Source organism: Rissa tridactyla, chromosome 1, assembly GCF_028500815.1.
Source record: "Rissa tridactyla isolate bRisTri1 chromosome 1, bRisTri1.patW.cur.20221130, whole genome shotgun sequence".
NCBI lineage: Eukaryota > Metazoa > Chordata > Aves > Charadriiformes > Laridae > Rissa > Rissa tridactyla.
The window spans coordinates 87487324-87506041 of record NC_071466.1 but is presented as its reverse complement, the minus strand read 5'-3'; the positions used below and the strand labels follow the sequence as shown (position 1 = coordinate 87506041).

Genomic DNA, 18718 nt, shown 5'->3' with positions numbered 1-18718 from the left:
ACTTGTGTTTTTTCATACTGAGACATGAATTACATCATTAGAACAAGCCCCATTTGGATACATAAATTACAAACATGAAATGAATGCTGCAATATGCCTTATCTCCCTAGGAAACACGTATACACATACGTATAAATAAATAGAGAAAGAGTTTAAAGCAAAAATAATAATAAATCCCAAACCAATCAGAAGCATAATATGAAATTCTGGTTAAGGTGAAGTTAATGGGAATTTAGGCACTGGCTTTGTTGGAGTCAGTGTTGGGGTTTCTACATTCAATCTTGTTGAACACAGGTGAGAATAAAATGCTTGAATTGTCAAACCTGTGAAATCTAGTATTTCTCTACTAGGAGGATGCATGGCCAAACTTATATCAACACCAGTTTATGGTATCCATGCTCCCATTTTCAAGTTAGTTGCATTTGATCAGCAAATTCCTGGAGAGTCTTCCAGTTCCAGGAACTATTAGCTTTATTCAATGTTATTTATGTTAATTCATGTTATTTAATTGATCATGTTATTTAATTCATGTTATTTAATATGATCACTTTGCCTGGGGAGACACAATTTGCCCCCTTCTCTCCAAGAGAGTAGCATTCTCTTAAACCTGCATATGTCACCTGCTGTTCCTACTAAGCCAGTGTTCAGGATTGCGCAAGCACACAATAAAGAAGGCATTGAGCAATCGGAATTAAGATAACCCTTTTTTTTTGGCATTTTGTCAAAAACATGACAAAACTAATGGGACTGAAAAGTTCTTTATCGTTCAGTTATCCATGCTTGCTTCTCAGACCTGCTGTAGTCTGGGTTTTCCTGGTAAGTGCATAGGAGTTTGCCTTTGGCTTGCATGAGACATTGGCCAGGTCCAGTGTAATCCTAGAACTGTATAGCTGGCATACTGGTATCTGAGCAAATATATATAGAGGGACTTTTCCAGCTAAGCACAGCTATAAAAATGCACTTTGGGAATTAAGTTCTTAGTCCTGGGTCCTAGGTCATTATCAATCAATCCTGTTTAGTTTTTCAGTATGTTACTGGACACTACACAGTTGTGTACAATACACAGTTTAAATAAAAAATTACAGATATAAATTAAGTAGAGTGTTTTCCTTTTGTAAATCACACTATTTTCTCCTAATAAATGAACTTGCTCTGAGTGCAATGGGAATAGGCATTTTGAGGTAATTCCCTTGCTTGTAGTTATATTTTGGTGCTTGAAAATTCAACGACTGGCTGATTTTTATCCAAAAGAATAGGTCATTTGTAAGAGGTGTTGGGTGGACAGAGGCAGACTTCCATTTATCTCTAAACTGCTAAATATTCACACAACAAGCAACACAATAAGCTTACTAACTCTGCACTGCCAACATGTAACATGCCCAGGAGTAAGTTGGGCTTCGGTTTCCAACCTCTTTCAACCCTTTTAGTCATTCTGTTGAGACATCGCTAAGCCACATTGGTAAAGCACGCTGTCTGTGGAAGCGTCGAAAGAGCACCAATGTAGAACCACTGGGCAAATCTTTTCACAGACAAAAAATATTCTCATCTATCACAGCCCTAGCGTTAACTTCATGATAATTTTTCTCTTCTTGATTGACCTCAGACATCCAGATCAGAAGTGAAGGAGAAGGAGACCTAATTCTCTCAGGCAGTATAAGCTAGGAAGAGAACACCATTTGGGGTACTTAAACATTTGAGGAAGTTAAAGATACTGCACTAAGCAAGGCAGATAAAGATAAATGCCTCCTGTTTTTTCCTGTGTGAAGACCTGCAAAAGCACTAGCCTTGTGTTCCACTAGATGCTGGCTCCGAAGCATCTAAGGCACCATTGATGTAAGCAAAATGAAACAAGCTGTTTCAGCTAAGCCCAGCTCTTCTTTACAAGTATTTCTCTCTGATATCCTTCTCATCATGTAGACTCATCACACCCTGCACCCTCAGGAAGACCCATTATCTGTGGAATTTGTCGAATTTGTCCCTGTCTTATCTTCAGTGAATCTGAGAAGGGTTGCCGCCTACAGCTCCAGCCTTTCCCTCAGGATGTGCAGTGTGAACTGCTTTCCCCAGCTATGCCCTGGAGCCAGGCTCTTGTCACCCATGCCTGGTGACCAAAGCTCCAGCCCACACGCAGAAAGCAGTTCCTAAACATTTTTGTAAGTTAAGCAATTGAAAAAAAAAAATAAATTGAAAATGCTGTATTTTCAGACTATGCTTCATCCCAACCAATTAAAAAGAACGAAGTGGAGAGCCTCATCTGCATTTTACTGCTGACCTGATGGCTAAGTGAAGTTCGTTTATGCCATCAATAATCTGAACTGCCTGAAGGTACGAATCTCAAACGAAACTGAATAAAGGCTGCTGATTCTGAAAAACTACATTTACATTAAGTGGTTAAGTCTGTTTTAAAAGTGAAGTAAGCTAAACAAGGGGGGGGGGGGAAGAAAAAGGCTGTTTTAACGCTGAACATGTTGCCCACCAGGGAACGTAAAACAGTTTAACCAGAGTGGTAATCCCTTCCCCCGGTTTGGTTTATCCAGCTGCCAAGGTGTCCCCACCTTTCCTCTCAACCCAGCCGGTCGCGCTGGCCGCCCGCCCCAGGAGCTGCCTCGCCGGCCCCTCGCTCCTCGCAGCTGCCCGGGACGACGCCCGCACCCGCAGGGCCGCCGGGCTGGGAGGCAGCCGAAACAGCCGCCGCCGGTCCCGCCTTGCCGAGGTGGGCGTGGGGGCCGCTCCCGGGCAGCCCCGCCGGCCGGCCGCCGCGACGGGTTCCCTCTCGGCTTCTCGGAGCACCTCCCTCGCCTGTCTCCGCCCGCCCCCCCCGGCCGCGTCCAGCGGCTGCCCCAGCTGCCGGGGACGGCCGCAGCGTCTAACCGAGCGGGCAGGGCGGCGGCACCGGACGGGACGGGACGGGACGGGACTGGCGGTCCCCCGGGGCCAGGTGAGCGGCTGGTGGGCTGGCGGGGGGACAGGCGGCCGGAGGGACGGGCAAGGCGGCGGGCTGCGAAGGTGGGAGTCGCCCTGCGCTGGCGGGCTGAGGTGAGCGACTCCCCGGGGCTGGGCGGCAGAGGTGCGCGGCCCTCTGGGGATGGGCTTTCTCGCCCACCCTCCCCGCGGGGGGGGGACACACGACCGGGGTGAGGGCAGAAGGGTCCAGCGGGAAAGCTGCCTGCGAGGCTGGCGGAGGAGCGCAGGTCGGGGACGCTTAGGCTCGCCGCTTAGTCACGGCCCCCTCACGGATCCCACCCCTTGAGTGGCACTTGCGGGTGTCGCCTGGCCGGGGGAAGCGCGGTCGGGGGGTCGCTGAGGGGAGATCCCGCCTGCGAGCGCAAAGCGTGCTGTGGGAGCGGCCGGGGACCGCGCGTTGCCGGCGCGGTTGGCGCCCGTTGGAGCCGGTTGTTGGTGGCCGTTGGTGGCTGTTGGTGGTCGTTGGGACTGGCGTCCGGGCCGGGTGCGGGGGGTGTCAGGCCACGGAAAGGGGCTGTGGGGGACAGGTTTCTGCGTTCGTCTTGTGGGGGACCGCTCTTACCAGGTACGTTTCTCGGTGCTGCCGGTGGAAAGGTTTCCTTCTGGTTTCTCAGCCTTATTTTAAGCGCTTGATCAGCCGTGATAATAATAAAAGAAAATCAGTAACGTATTTAAAATCGGCTTAAAAAGTGAACGATTTTGAGGGAGGCGTCGGTAGGGTTTGAATGCGGTTTACAGTGAGGAGCTAGGGCAGCGTCCCCTTGAGACCGTATTTCTAGGTTGGGTCAGGCTTTGCTTTCACGCGCATTTTCTGGGGGAATGGGTTACGGAGAATGTATTCAGCTCAAAAGGTTTTGCTGCTCGTTTCTCATACATTCCGCAAGGCATCTCGCAGAACCTGTATCACCGAAAGTAAAATGTCTTCAGAGTCACCAGTTGTGCACAACAATTGCTTTGGGGGGGGGTTTTGTCTGGTTTTTGTCTTTGTCTCCTTACACTGGCCAAGCGAGGAAAGCTCAGTGTATTGGAAGCATCCTTTCCTGGCTGTGTGGTATTTATAACAGTACTGAACTCTGTTGCTTTTACTGTGCGATCGCCTTGCACTGATTTATGCGGAAATGTGCAAAATTTATGAAGAAATGTTTGTAAACTAATTTGCTAGCCTTCTAAAGGCATGCTTACCCAGCAAATTAAACGTGTGATTGTACAAGCCCAGGCTGGTTTTGACCTACATGAAATCAGTTATAGTAGTGCTGAAAGAGTGGTAGAATAAGCTTCAGCATGAGCCAAAATAGAGTTTACAACCTCAGGCCAGTGTTACTTGGTCCCAAAGCAAACTATTTGGGTATTTAACTCCGACATTTCTGCTGAAAGGATAAAGCTGGTGTTACATATCTCTACTCAAAGTACATTTCTTCCTTTTGCTTGCATAGGCTTACAGTGTACAGCATCATTACAAGAGAGCTGCACAAGTTGATATTCCTGTTCTTAAGCTTGAAGTTTATGGCTTTAGCCATTCTTTCCTAAGCTGGAAGGTATACTTCTGTATTCTGCGTGGGGGAAACAAGCAGGATTTGGTCCTCTGCCGGGTGACCGGAAATGTGTTTGTTGAATTAAACTAAAGAACAGAAAACATGTCTTTGTTTAGGAGGGTCTCCAAGTATTTGTCTTCACTGAGGAAACACACTTACACCTTATTGATAAAGACAATCTCTAAAGTGAAATGCCTTGAAAGAAGATGCAGGAAAGAAACTGTGTGTAAACAAAGTTTCCTCACAAACTTTGAGGTCACAAAATTTTATACTTACACACTGCAACCTAGTATTATTTTATTTCTGCTGTGGCAGTCAGACACCAAGTGAACTAATGTTATTAGTATCTTTATTAATATTACTTTAGTATTTTAAGTTATTTCTGTAGATTAGATGGAGGTTGTGAGCACATTTTTTCTCTTCAGTGCCTTCCAAACTTGATGTTAAACTTCTATTTCTAATACATCAACAGAAATTGGCACAAATTAGAGCAAACTGGAGAGAGATAAAGGACTAAATTCCCATTCTCAAGTTAATTGCTCTATTTATACAGTTTTTGTGCTGTGAATGCTTTTAGTCAGATCTTCCACTAGTAACTGTAGAATGTTGGTAGACTGAGAAAATTTTGGACTTCATGAGAGAATAACTGTTGTTAAATTTGGACAGCTTTTAGTTCTTAATATGTAACATGATCAGTGGCCTTGGCAAACACAGTATAGCTTTAAAACTGATCAGTACACTTGAGTTTGGAATTTTCTGTTTTCAGTGGAACACTAGATTAGATTATTTGAAGGCCAAAATCGGGATACCTCATACAATTAATCTCGTTGACTTCAACAAGAAGAATTGGCATGAATAAGGCATGCTATTTGGCCTGAAATGTTAGCTTTCTGATAAATGGTTTAGTGGTACTATTGTATGTAGGTTTGTTTAAAAGCTTTGCTCTTTTTTCAGATGCATGGATTTAGAGAATACTAATGTGTTGCAGGACACTGGTAGATGCCACTCAGCTTGTGAGCAAGAAGGGAGCAAAGTGAATAATTTCATGTTTATTAGATAGGTGCTTATGATTATGAGGGTCTTATTCTTTCCAGTCATAAATTCCCAGTGGAATTACAATTTGGAAAAAATCTATACATGCTCTATGAAAAGATAGGTTGGTGTCACTATACGGTAATTAATAGGACTCAATTATTTGGGAATCTTGCATTCCTTTTTGTGCCAAAATATCTTTGAAATTTATTGTTGTTCAGAGTGGACAAAGGATCCTTTGTAGTTAACATTAAATCAAAGACCAAAAAAATGGATCTTGAACTCCTCCCTGCATGAGTCACATGGATTTGTCTCCAGCTGTGAGCTGAACATCTTGTATACCACAGGTGCTCAACCTGTGAGTGTTACTTACATTGGCTTCAGGACAGTTTTATTGTAGGTAATATGTAGTGGAATTTATACAAGATTTTAGAAGTGTATTTGGCAGCTAAAGTCCCAGACTCAGCATTTTCTCTTTTTCTTTTATTGATGAGTGCTCTAGTCCAGAAATCTAATTATTATTTGACACAACAGCTGCTTTTCAGCTAGTGCCTTACTAATACGGTGATTTTGTTCTTCTGTTCTAGATCCTCTTCTGCTAGCTACTGAAATACAGTATTCTTAACATCTCAGAGAAAAACTGTACTTTGTAACATGATTTACTTATTTTTGTTTGCTTTAAAAGAAAACTGTACTAGATGAGACAGCGTATGGAAAAGAAACAGTTTATAATGTTCCCCAATGTACTTAATAAACCTTTTCACTCCGTAGAATTTAGAAGAAATGACTAGAATTTATCACATTATTTCTGTTTTCTGAAATTTGCATGACATGGGTACCTCAGGTGATGCCTTAGTTGCCAAAAAAGAGCAACCATTCACAAATTAAGCACTGTGTAGGTTCTAATTTATGGTGTTCCTTAACGGAATCGTTGAAGAGTTAAGGCTGAAGGGATCCATCAGTAGGTTTGCCAGAAGTTGTCGTGTTTGGCAAGATGTGACACATTTAGAAATGGTAAAACTAGCAAGAAAATGAGTAATGTGAGTATGCTGATTATGGAAACATTATTGTGCACAGGTAACAAAACCCAACATCTTTTTACTTATGCTTTTTAGTGCTTAAAATATTCTCTTAAAAATCCTTTTTATATTCTTTAGAGAAAAAAATCACTGTGGCTCTCTGCCTGAATTTATTAGACATCTGGGCATGCCTAAGTGTGAATGTTGCCAAATTCTACATTTAATTTATGAGTTCCCGACCAGACTTTGACTATCTTTGTTTCTTTTGCACCAAATTAATTATGCACATAAGCTGAGTGAATGGGCTTTTGATAATACTTATCACTTTATGTTTTGAAATCTGGGGGACTTTCTTCCACCATTGCTTATTCATAGCATAGTCCAAGTATTAATATAACTTGAATTAAAAAGTGCTTGCTTTCCTCCCCCACCCCCTTATCTATGTTTCAGCAAGTTAGCATTGTGGTTAGGTTGGTTTATTTGTAAGAAGGCTAATCACTTTTTTTGTTTAATAGAGGTGGTGATGGTGAAAGAAAGCCATGTGGAGTGTAGTTGTTTTCTGAGCCGATACATTCATGAGGGCTCCACACAGAAATGATGTTGGTTTAAATAAATTTTTCTGAAGTTGCTTTGAAGTCATCTACTCTCTTGTGTGACTACTTTCCAGTGTTTAAGAATTATTGCTATTGACTAACTTGTTTCAGTTGTATTAGTCTAACATACGCTTGAGTTAGAACTTCACCTCCCCTTCTTTCCCTGACAACTGATTATGGGTCTTGTCCTGGCAATGGTGCCATCTCCTTTCCCCTGTACTCCACAGACTTACGTTGTATCCTAAGGAGCAGCAGTGCTAAAAGAGGCCCAGAATGCTGTTCTGGCATAACCCCTTAATAGAGTACCCCCATGTGAATTTACCCCATGCTGAGGTGACACTGAGGTGACTGAGGTGACAAAGTGACTGTATTTCCTTAGGCTGTATGGGATAGTGATGCCATATTCCTAATCAGAGTTGTAGTGGGGCTCTGGAAGATGCTTGCTTCAGTGTGTCCATCTTTCAAAACTTAGGAGCTTTATTTCTTTTGTACAAACTATTAATTTTGGTCATTGGGCTGTTGATTAAAACAGTCTGAGAGACTGTTTAAAAGAAAAAACAAGCAAACAAAAAACTCCACCAAGTATTGTACTTCTTAGCTTCCAGAGAAATTTTAACAGCTCCAAGTGCAAGATCCAAGAGACCTGTTAAGTCCATAAAGTGAAGCTTAGGATGACATCACAATATAATTTCCCTTTTAAGACTTTTTGGGGGGGGGAGTGAAGGGGGGGATATGCTGCTGTTCAGGCCACGAGAGCATGGAAAGGAGAGTGGGAAAGGAAAGGAAAGTGTCAGGTGAGCAAAAACAATGTTTGTTTGGGTTTTTTTCCCCACTTACAGTAAGATGAAATAGACCTGCAGATCTCATTTTTGAAAAGAAGGAAAATTGAAAGCATCAGCTGAACAGTCTTCTTTCTGGCATGCCTGGCCCTCACTTGATTCCTTATAGCCTGCTTACATTGTTCACTGGTTTGAATAGTCCAGTTTTAGAAAAGTCTTTCTCTCTGCATCAGATTCAATTCCTGTTACCAAACATAAAGGTTTTGCAAAACTTTGTCTACTTTTCTGTGCTTACATCTTTGTACACCCTTCCTCATCCGTTTTACATGGCTCAAGGTGTGTCTAGCATTCATTAATCTTTTTTCTATGTGCCAACTTAAATGTAGTCTTTGTGTACTTTCAGTCTTCTACTCTGCAAAACAATTCTTATGTTATTCCCCCCCATGAAACTTATGTACCTCCATAGTAAAGTATTAATGAAAATGTAAATAACCTGCCTGTAGTTCAAGTAGTACATAACTACTTTATTACATCTGTGTTTCTTATGCTTCATCAGTACTTTGTAAACTCTTCAAAGTGGAAACTTGCTCAGGTATTGTCACTGAAGAGCTTTTTAGTTTGCTCTAGAAGATTTAATAGAGTGCATGGATAATAATGTTCTTTCGAGGGAATACACAATGCAGAAGAGGATTTCCTGGATAGTGTAGAACTTCTATAAGAGCTAGAAAGAGGCCTCTTGCCCATCTCCCAGGTGATTGCTGGATATGAGGAGGTGAAACATTGCCAAACTGGATAATAGGGAACAAAAACTTGCTTGAAATTGTCCCCTGTTCCATTTTTGCACTATATACGGTGACACAAAGTACTGTAAGAGAGAATTAATCCTAAAAGTGCTTTGTGGTACTGAGGTCTGTAATGGAGAGCCATCCAATACCGTATTACTCATGAATCCACTTATATAAACCTTAATCATTAAGCTTACATCTTTACACTAATCTAAGGAGAGATCTGTTAGTTGAACTGAGGGCAGACCTTGGCTTACATGGCTTGTCACTTGTAAAAGTACAAAATAAAAATAAAAAATCTTTCTAATACCAGTATCCTGCAGCAGTTGAAAGACTAAACAAAACAATGGATTTCTTAGAGAGTTTTTTCCTCCAGTTTATTTCTGTTAAAAACTGAACCAATGAGCTATGTGTTTTGCAGAAGGCTGGTGTCTGTAACTAACTGGCTTGTTGCTCTCTGTAAGCCAACTTATTAAAAAGTAAAATAGTTACTATCTTTGAAAACAGTAAAGATTTAAGTTAGGAGGACATGTTTGGAAGGTCATTGAACTGGCTCCACACATTACCATTGTAGTCTTAGAAAAAGCTGGTGTTCTACATAAAGTGAGTAGATTTTGTAGAACGCAGTATGCCTGCTTTTACAGCCTTTGATAAACACTGAAGAAAATTAATGAAAACCAAGCTATTATCAGACAGTAATAATCCTATTACTCTCTTCTGGAAAAATGCATTAAAAAAACCCGATGGAACAACATTTTAAAATCAATGGTGCTACTTCTGCTGTTAAGTCAGTGAATACTGTATGTGCCAAAATTCACAGTGACATAAGACTTTCCAACATAAGTGTCCTCCCTATTACATCTAACTTACTTCAGCCAAAATTTAAAAATAACATAGAAACTTTACTACATTTTGGTTCCAGTCTGGAAAATATAAGGGGTTGATGGAAGAAGTCTACAGTCTTATGTTTCTGAAAATAATTAAAGGCATCAAGAAATTCTCATACGTGGACATTATGATGTCTGTCTTGGTCTTTTCTGCCTTTTATCGTCTGGTATAGATTCAAATAATGCAGACTGTCATAGAACAACAGCCAGAAGCTTACCATTCGTTATTACCCTCCTCCTCAGCAGTAAATTCTATAAATTTGTGAGAAGTTTTTATTAAAATCCAAGATTTTAATAGCAAATAACTACAAAAGTAGTCAGAATGAGCCCCAAAGACTATGGATGAAATAAGTGTGACTTGAACAAAACAGCTTGAAGTGCAGCAGTAGACAGCATGGTTAGAAGTAAATGATTGCTTTGGGTCACAATTTCCAACATAAGTTTCTGCTACCAACAGTTTATGCATTGGCAGTGAGAACCTGCTCTGGCTAAAACTTGGCATAAAAGAACTAATAGCTTTTTAAATGTTAAAGACTGCCAGGAAATAGATATATTCAACAGGAATTGTAAAATTTGAATTTATTTTTTGAAAAGCGATTTAACAAAGTACACTACATCAGAGAACAGCTGTATTTATGTTTTGCACTTTCTTTGGCTTTAAGCCTATTGAAAATATATCTGCTGTAATACAAGGCAAGCAATGGCTTAAGGTAAACCCTATATCTCTTCGTATGTCACCTGTGGGCGCACACTTGGAAAGCAGTCCAGGTTTCTCACACTGCACTTTGAATGGAGCTGCACCATCTGGTCCTCCTTGAGGCTGGTTGCAGAGGCACGGACTCCATCTCCTCTGCCTTCCATTTGCATCTGTAACACAAGTCCACTTCCCTGGGGCACCTCAAAGTCCTTTCACTGTGGATACCTGTGACTGACTAGCTAGCTGAAGGGCTTTAAAAACATCAGCTTCAAATAATGCTACTCATCTTTCGGAGGTACAAAGCTGGGTACAACAGGATAAATGTGGTAATAGCCTTACAGGCCTTGTGTTTAACAGTTTTCTTTGCTTGCTGTTGTAAGTTACTGTCAATTTACTGACCTTCGTCCCTCTATTCTGCCTGTCCTTCTGTGGCAGAGTCCCTGTCACAGTGTTTGTCTTGGTTAACCTGTTAGATTTCAGTAACTTTGCCTGCAGAAAGTCTGTGCTCTTTAGGCCGGTAAAACTCACATTGTGTTGAAGGGCAATTCCATCAAAAAACAGTAAAATAGCATGATGTAAGCTAATTAATACTAATGATAAGAATACAGATTCCTCTTTATACCATCCTCCTGGCTTCATTTCCATCAACCTCTTTAATATCCAGAGAACGTGATACTAATGCAGAACTGCAACATGTGTAACACAACATACAAAATCACCATCTAATTTTTCAAAGCATGTTTGTTCATTTGTTTTAAGAAAAATTCTATCAATTCTAGTTGCACTTGCCAAGTTAATGACATGGTATGAAATGTGAAACCTGGGTACCAATGCTACGAGATTGTCACTGGTCAAAATAGAGAACAAACAAGAGGGGACAGATTTGTGTCTGAGCCTGTACTTTCTGTTTTCTGAATTTCCATTTTATCCACTGACCATAAAGAAAAGTAATTGGTTATATTCTCTTCTACTTCAGGCAATTAGCTCTTTGTAAATAAAAGTGACTTAATTGTTGTTTGAGAACAGTAAGTGAGAAAGTAAAGACAGCCGGTTAGACAGCACCTGTAGTCTGTGCATAAAATTCTTTCCCCACACTTGGGTGACTCAGTAGTTGTGCCCAGTAGCTGTTGTACTTGATTAGATCTGCTTGATTTACAAGTGAAAATTTTTCATTCTACTGCAAAAACTATGCAGATTCATGCTGGGCACTCTGAGTCATGCTGTATTCATCTATTGTAATGAACAATAAAAATGTTAATTTGAACAAATGAGCAAAATGAAGAACAAATGAAAAAAATCACTTATGCCTAATTCTATAATGGACATAACTGTTTATTAACAATTACATTACTTTTCAGGACCATTATTAAGAGTAGAGCTTTAGCATTCTAATACAAAGAAGGGCTTAAATAAGCTTAAGAGAAACATAATATCCAAATGTTTTGGAATGTATCATATGATCTTTATTTCAATAGATATGGTGAAATCATATTTTACATCTTGCTTTTTCTTTAAAAAAATCTAAAAACAATCTATCAAAGCTAGCAGCATCTTTTTCTTCGGTAGTGTCTAAACAGCATTGTTTAACTCCTTTAATTATATTTTTTATCTGGACATTGGAACAAATCTTGAGCTAACATAAATGTCCAAACTCTTGCAAAAAGTCAATTTTGCTGTGACAGGATTTTGCTTTATACATTTACTCACTTTCCTGATATCTGGATTTTATTGCTGTCCCTGAGACCGTTAATCTGCATTCATAGCTTTGAATAGCTTCAGAGTTCTTGATGTGACTGCATTCTGTCAATGAGAAGCTGTGCCTCTGCCCCATTTGTCTTTGTCAGGCCCATCTGAGGAAGTGAGAACAATGTCAAAAAACCCAGAGGGGATAAAAACCTCAATGTGCTGAAAGTATTTATCGCAGCCTTTCATTTAAACACTGGACAAATATTAGCAAAGCTCACTCTGGAAGGCCTGAGTTAGAGGAAGGTCTAAGTCTAACTCGTCAGGGCTACATAGCACTCAGACAGAGCTGGAGTCAGAAACAGGAATTTCCTGGCTTCTGCCCTCAAATTTAGATGCTTGGAATGCCGTTGTTATTTTTGGTGGATGGGGCACTAACATGATTGTCTACTGAGGTCTACCAGACCAAATAGAAGGCACACTTGATGGTACAGGAGCAAACCTTTGTCCTTGTCAGCTCATTTCATGTCTATCTCTTTGCAGAACTGAGGCTTAAGAAGGAAGCTAAATACAGGGAATGTAGGATTATTCTGAAGCAGTGTTGTATGTGACACAGAGCAAGCAGTTTGCCTCAATACTTACCATCATCGATAGCTAAACCTGAGGGTGCCACTGGGTATTTTTGGGCTCCATCCCATTCACAGTTCAACTGTGTCTAGGTAGTAGATGCAAGGGATGCTGGAATTTGTGTTTGATTTGTTGCCTAAATCCATCACTATGGATAGATGCTTACTGTAAAAAAGAAGAAATTCCGTCATAAAATGGAGGAATAGATGTGCAACTTGGTTTTGCTTGGAAGTGACCTAATTTGAGACTAGAATGCACAGTGTTAGTAATCAAAGAAAAGAAACATAGCTTTTGGATGGGCATCTCTTTTAACCCTAGTCAATTATATTGTAGCTGCTTCAATCCTTGAATTTGTCAAATATATTGAAGTGTGGCAGTTTTCATTATCAGGTTCTTAGGGTAATTAACGTAATTCTGCTACTTAGTATACTGATTGAACAACTTTATTAATACATGTTTTTAGGTGTTCAAGAAAATCAAGCTGAAGACTGGTTTGGACATGTTTCCTGTGAATCTTTAGAAAGCTAGCCTGCCTTTGACATTTCTTGCTTTTTAAACTTTTTTTTGTTTGGTTTTGGTCTGTTCCTTCATAGGATTGTGTGTACTAGCTATGTCCATTGTTTTAGCGTACTATTTATTTCTCTCAGTTTTAGTAGGCTTGATTTTTGTATTCCTCTTATCAATAGCCTTTCTTCCTCCTGGTTAACATCTGCAGTACCCATGCAGATGTCATTTATGATGTTGCCACAATTTCACTGGTATTTCCTTAGTGCATTTCAATTTTAAGTGTGGCATCCAGAATCTGCAAAGTGGAAGCAGTATCTATCTTCATCCAGATTGGTCTGTTTCAATGCAATCCCTATGATCTATTTTTTCTGCTAGAAATATCACATACTGTATAATTATTGAAAACAATGTCTTGCAACAGTGCTCTAATTGCAGTGCTCCAATTTTTAAAAAGCCTTTGCTTTATGTTTTCTACGTTATGTTATTATATGTATATAATTTACTTGCATGTACATTTACTCAATTTCCAAAATGTCAATCACCTATCAACTTCATTGTTTTCTCTAGCACTTCTCTTGGAGAGTTCAGCCCTAGTAACTATTTTATGCTTTTATTTACATTAATGTGAATGCTTGCAAAAAATACATTTTAGCTCTAACTTTAACATGAATCTACAACTCCTGGCGGAGTTCACAATTTATAGTCCCTGAAAAGAGGGGAACCTATTGCAGCCTGATACAGCATATACAAAAATACAATAAAGTTTGCGAGCAATATGAGCTCAATATGCTCACACATGCACCAAACTTGTGATGGCAAAGTTAATCTTCTGGTGTCATGCAGAATGCTCAGGTCTAACATAAAGCTGATACATTAAAGATAAACAAAACATAAAGTTTACTGCTTTGCATTTGTTTCAATTTTAGAATTGCTTGTAATTATGTATCTCTAAAACTTCTTATTTAAGAAATAATGCATGCAAAAAGCACATGAATGTTTCACTTAATGTTTCGTTCACCATGAAAAATATTCAGATGTACCTTTTTTGAAAAGATCTCTTTAAAAAAAGTGTATCATTTCATAGAATATTATCTTTTATAGTAGGAGGCATGTTCTTTTTCCACCACCATGTCCTGTTGTTCACATTAGGCAACCATCACTAGGAAGAAATGTGTACACACCAGGTTTTCATGATGACTCTCCATGAACTTGCTGCCCACAGTGACTTGTGGCATTTCTAATGTTTTTGCAGTAGCTTCTTGCCTTGAGAATGAGATGAGGATTGGGAATCAAACCTTTGCTTCTTCCTTAGGAGTTCATAGTGTTGTTATTAAAATGTCAGATGATAGAACCTTCAGTGCGCAGGGGACTGAAGAGGTGCTTCCTATATACTTACTGAAATTAACAAAGCTTTTGGATAAGCTCTCCAGCCTTGCTCTCTGGCCGCTTTTGGTTGGTTTTTTTTTGTGTTCTTTGTTTGTTTTTCAAATGTTGAAAGCCTTATTTGTGCAAGGAGTTATGGCCATGCTCTGATGTATTTGTGAGTCTTTGGAGAATTAGAGCTTGAGTGGGATTTTTTTCGTTTTGGTTTTTTTCCTTTCAGCAAATAGCTCTTTTTTTCTTGGTGTCTTGGCTGTATAGAGAGTATTTGTGCATTTCTGTATGATGTATACCCAATAGTATAACCGGGTTGAAAAGATGGTTGGAAACATAACTTGTCATAATATCTACATACCTGCACTTTTTCTTGTCACCGTGGTTTATGTATTTATTTTTTCCTCTAGAATGGTTGCCTGGGGAAAACGGTACTGCTGTGTTGGCAGAATACAGGACATTTTCTTGAGATTCCAGATTGTTCTAACAGTCCTTTTGCTTCATTTGTTCCTGGCTACAGCAAGCAAAGGTAAGACAATTTTTTCCTGATTTATATAGCGTTGCTACTCCAAAAAAATAGAATTAGTCTTGATGAGTAGGACTTTTGAATATACTCAGAACAGGCAGGTTTCTGCTTTCCTGAAATCAAGAGGAGAAACTGCCATTAACAAGAAATGAAACAGTTGGTGCTTAGCACTTTGAATATACAAACTCTATGTTTAAAATATTTGTGATGAGGAGAGAACGTAAACACAGCACGTAGTAACACGACAGATTACTTTCTTGCTATTTTTTTGTACTGGAAGTGTCACTATTTTCAGAATGTGTTCTTAAATCTTTTACATTGCTGTTACACACACACCACAAAATCATTTGAGCTTCACTCTACTTAGTGCATAGAACATCTCCTGCATTGCTCTTGGTCATGGATCTGAATATGGCTAGGAAAAAGTGATAAGGTCCAAAACATGTAACAGAAATGATGTATTTGAATTTGACAGTCTATGCTCTTTATATGACAGTAAATGAAAAATAAATTCAGAAAGTTCTTGTACAAATTGGGTAACTGACATGGTGATGCTTTTGTATGAGGTACAGTAGAATCAGCAATTTTTGTTTTAGTCATGACTATTCTGCAAGTTGGCAGGTACAAGTCTGTCACCATTCTGGAGCTCAACCAGCATGTATCACAGTGCTTGTCATTTGTAAAACTTCCTTGTATCAATAGTATGTAATACATTTATTGTTTTAGTAATGTGCATGCAATATTGAAAAATTAAAAGTGTTTTTTGCCATATCCTTAATGGCTAGTTTTAGAAACTGCTTCCTGTGTTGTGGCATGTTGTTTTACTCTAGAAGGTCAAAGATTCTTGCAGTTCAAATGTACTTAGCAAGTATGTCTGTTTAATGATACTGTACTAGCAATGAAATTTCATAGGTTTACAGACTAGACTAATTCCGATTCTAATTCTCCAAATGTAGTAATTTTCATAAGATAAAGATTTTATAGAGGCAGAATTTGAGATTCTGTTACTAAGATGGTGAGGTTTTAACCTCAGGAAATTGAATAGTAAAAAAGGCAGGGCTGCTGAGCAGATGGGAGATGTCATACGAGAATTTTTCCAGGGAAAATTCAACTGTATCTAGAGTTCTGAGGAAGCAAGTAAAGAGGGATTTCATCTTTCGCCTGCATATCACTTGCAAGTGTCAGTAATCCTTCAAGAAACTCTAAACTGATGCAAGGGTTAATTTATGGTTCCACCGTTTTTTGTTGGTTTTTTTTTTTTTTAGGCTGTTAGCACTGTCAGCAGCATCTCTGCTCAGTTCTCTCCTCATCTAAGGTGCCAAAGTATGCTTATGTTCTCCAGGAAATATGAAAAGAACTGCCTGTGTTCTTTCCGATGTCTAGGACACTCTGTATAATGTGGCATCATTTATCCCCACATATCCCAGTACAACTGTGAATGAAAAGGAGGGATGAAATTCATTTTGAAGAAAAAGTTCTTGGCTTCAGATTTCCAAAACATTCAGCAGAATCAAGTGACCCACATGTAGAAAGTTTAGAATTTTAAACTTTTTATAAAGAACAGTTATCAGCTCGAGGGGGAGTACATTAGAGTGCAGCATTCTTGTGATGTCATTTTAATGGACTGTAGCAACCCAAATGTGTTACAGGTGGCAAACACTTGCACAGAAATTAATGACTTGTTACTGGTTAAAAGCCAGATTGTGCAGACACATAAACTTGTGACTATTTTTATTCAAGAGAATACTCAATTGTATTAATGCTCAACTATACTGATACAGTAGCTATTAGTAATGTAAGCAAAATAACACTAGTGCTTATGTACTGAGATGACCTGCTCCTGTACATCTAATTCTTACTACCTATGGTTGGCTATCTCATGTAAAGATATCAATTATTACTATCTGAAAATGTTTGAAAAATGAGAGATTACATTTTTGGTTTATGTTTGCATTACCTTGTCATTCTCAAAAAGTTTCTTTTGAATGTTTGGAGGTATGTGCATACATTTCAGGATTTCTTTTAAGGCTTAAGAGAATATGCTTATTAAGTGGATGCTCTTAGCTTTAGTGAGATAAAACCACCAGTTCTTGCATCTATTAGAGATAAATACATTAAGAAGGAAAAAATTTGCATTTCTGAAAGAGGTTAAGTCCCTGAATACAGCAAATGACATTGAAAAGTCAGTCCACAATTACTATTGCATGGAGTTGCCTTGACTCCAAATTGGGATTTTTGCTTATTTTTCTTACTCTGGAGATGTTTTGAGCATTCTTTCTACTATGCTACCTTTTCTGTGCTGTGGTGATAAACGTATGTTCATGGCTAGGATTCTGAATGTGATTTGTATCTTCTGGACCCAAAGGAATTAATTGTCAGGCAGGAATGCTACAATGCAGTAGCACAGCCAGTTCCAGCTTCTCGGTGGTATGGTTAAGGGTGGGCCACTGCCCACTAATACCATTACTAGAGAAAATAAGCGATGAGTAACAAAACTTCCAAAAAGTTTAAAGTAATGTCATCTCCTGCTTACTTTGCATCCACCCACATATCAAACAGACTTCGCCAAGATGATAATTAATTTCTACCTAATTTAAAGCTGTACTACATGTACTCCACTTGGAACAGTGAACTGCATTTTCTGACTATGGTTATGATTTTCTTTGTGCTTTTTTCGTCATTCTTTGAGTAGACTGACCATATAAAATTTTACAAGCCTTTCTTGTAACAATTCAGATAATATTGGTGTCTGTTCTCTTAACTTTGGCACTGCTTTTTGGCACCTTTTTTTTTAACTCTTTGGAACAAAGGGGGCTAGACTTTCCAGTTTCCAGAAGGGTAGAACTCTCTTAAGTAAACTCTTTTATTAGTTTAAATTAATTCGTCAGGCCTTGCATACTGATCAACAGCAGTCTTTTTGAATGATACAAAGCAGACTAGGAGAATCATCAGCAGTATTGAGCTCATTTTGCATCATTTCTGTTGGTTACCTGACTTAAGACTGTTTCCACCTGCAAGTTTATGTCCACGCTGGCTTCCTTGACAACTTTGTAGTGTCAACTCCCCTAAAGAATGTGATAGGATTTTGCAGCCCTTTAATTAATTCACCCTTGGCACATAAACGCTCATTTAATACTCTCTCAGAATTTGTTTACTTCCAAAATCAAGTCTGATGATGGTCAAGTTTTTGCTCAGGAATGGATGTCTAATCTTCCAATCTGGGAAGTTAACAGTGACTTCAAGTTTTTAAGCTATGTCAGGAGACTTCTTTAACTGGTCACTTTGGCTATCTCTGCATGCTCAAGACTGCTTACAGGAATTTTGGAGGGTATATGAGTCATGCAAGTATACTTCTGACATATACTCTCTGAGGAACGGCAGCTGCATCAGATATTTCAAAACCTTCAGCATAATTCCTACTTAATAATGAGAGACTTGAACAATTATTTTTCTTTGGAGAGACTGTGTCACAGGTGTTGGCATAGAACCGCATGTCTAGCTAGCTGTGTCCTTTATAAAATCAATTTCCTCATAATCTGTCCAAACTGGAAGGTGGCAGATCTATTTTAATTGTAGTCATCCTTTTACTAAAAAAGGTAAGTACATTTGAGTCTATATCTAAAAATCTCCACTTCTGTGACACTTCCACCTCCCACCCAATCTTCCTCACCCCAACTTTTAAGTCATGTTTTAAAAACTAGTTTTCCATGCTG

The 18718-nt window shown here is 39.2% G+C and overlaps 1 protein-coding gene across 4 annotated transcripts in view; it reads left to right on the top strand.

The window, feature by feature from the left end:
- Nucleotides 1-2803: 2803 nt before the first annotated feature.
- ADGRG2 (adhesion G protein-coupled receptor G2) overlaps nt 2804-18718 on the top strand; it is a 60232-nt gene continuing 44317 nt past the window's right edge. For all 4 annotated transcript variants that reach the window (XR_008463478.1, XM_054183454.1, XM_054183468.1 and 1 more), the window contains exons 1-2: nt 2804-2938; nt 14890-15008. Coding sequence is in view for 3 of the 4 variants with exons in the window: in XM_054183454.1 (XP_054039429.1) it covers nt 14891-15008 (118 nt within the window). In the remaining variant the exon portion in view is untranslated. The remainder of the gene's footprint in view (nt 2939-14889; nt 15009-18718) is intronic.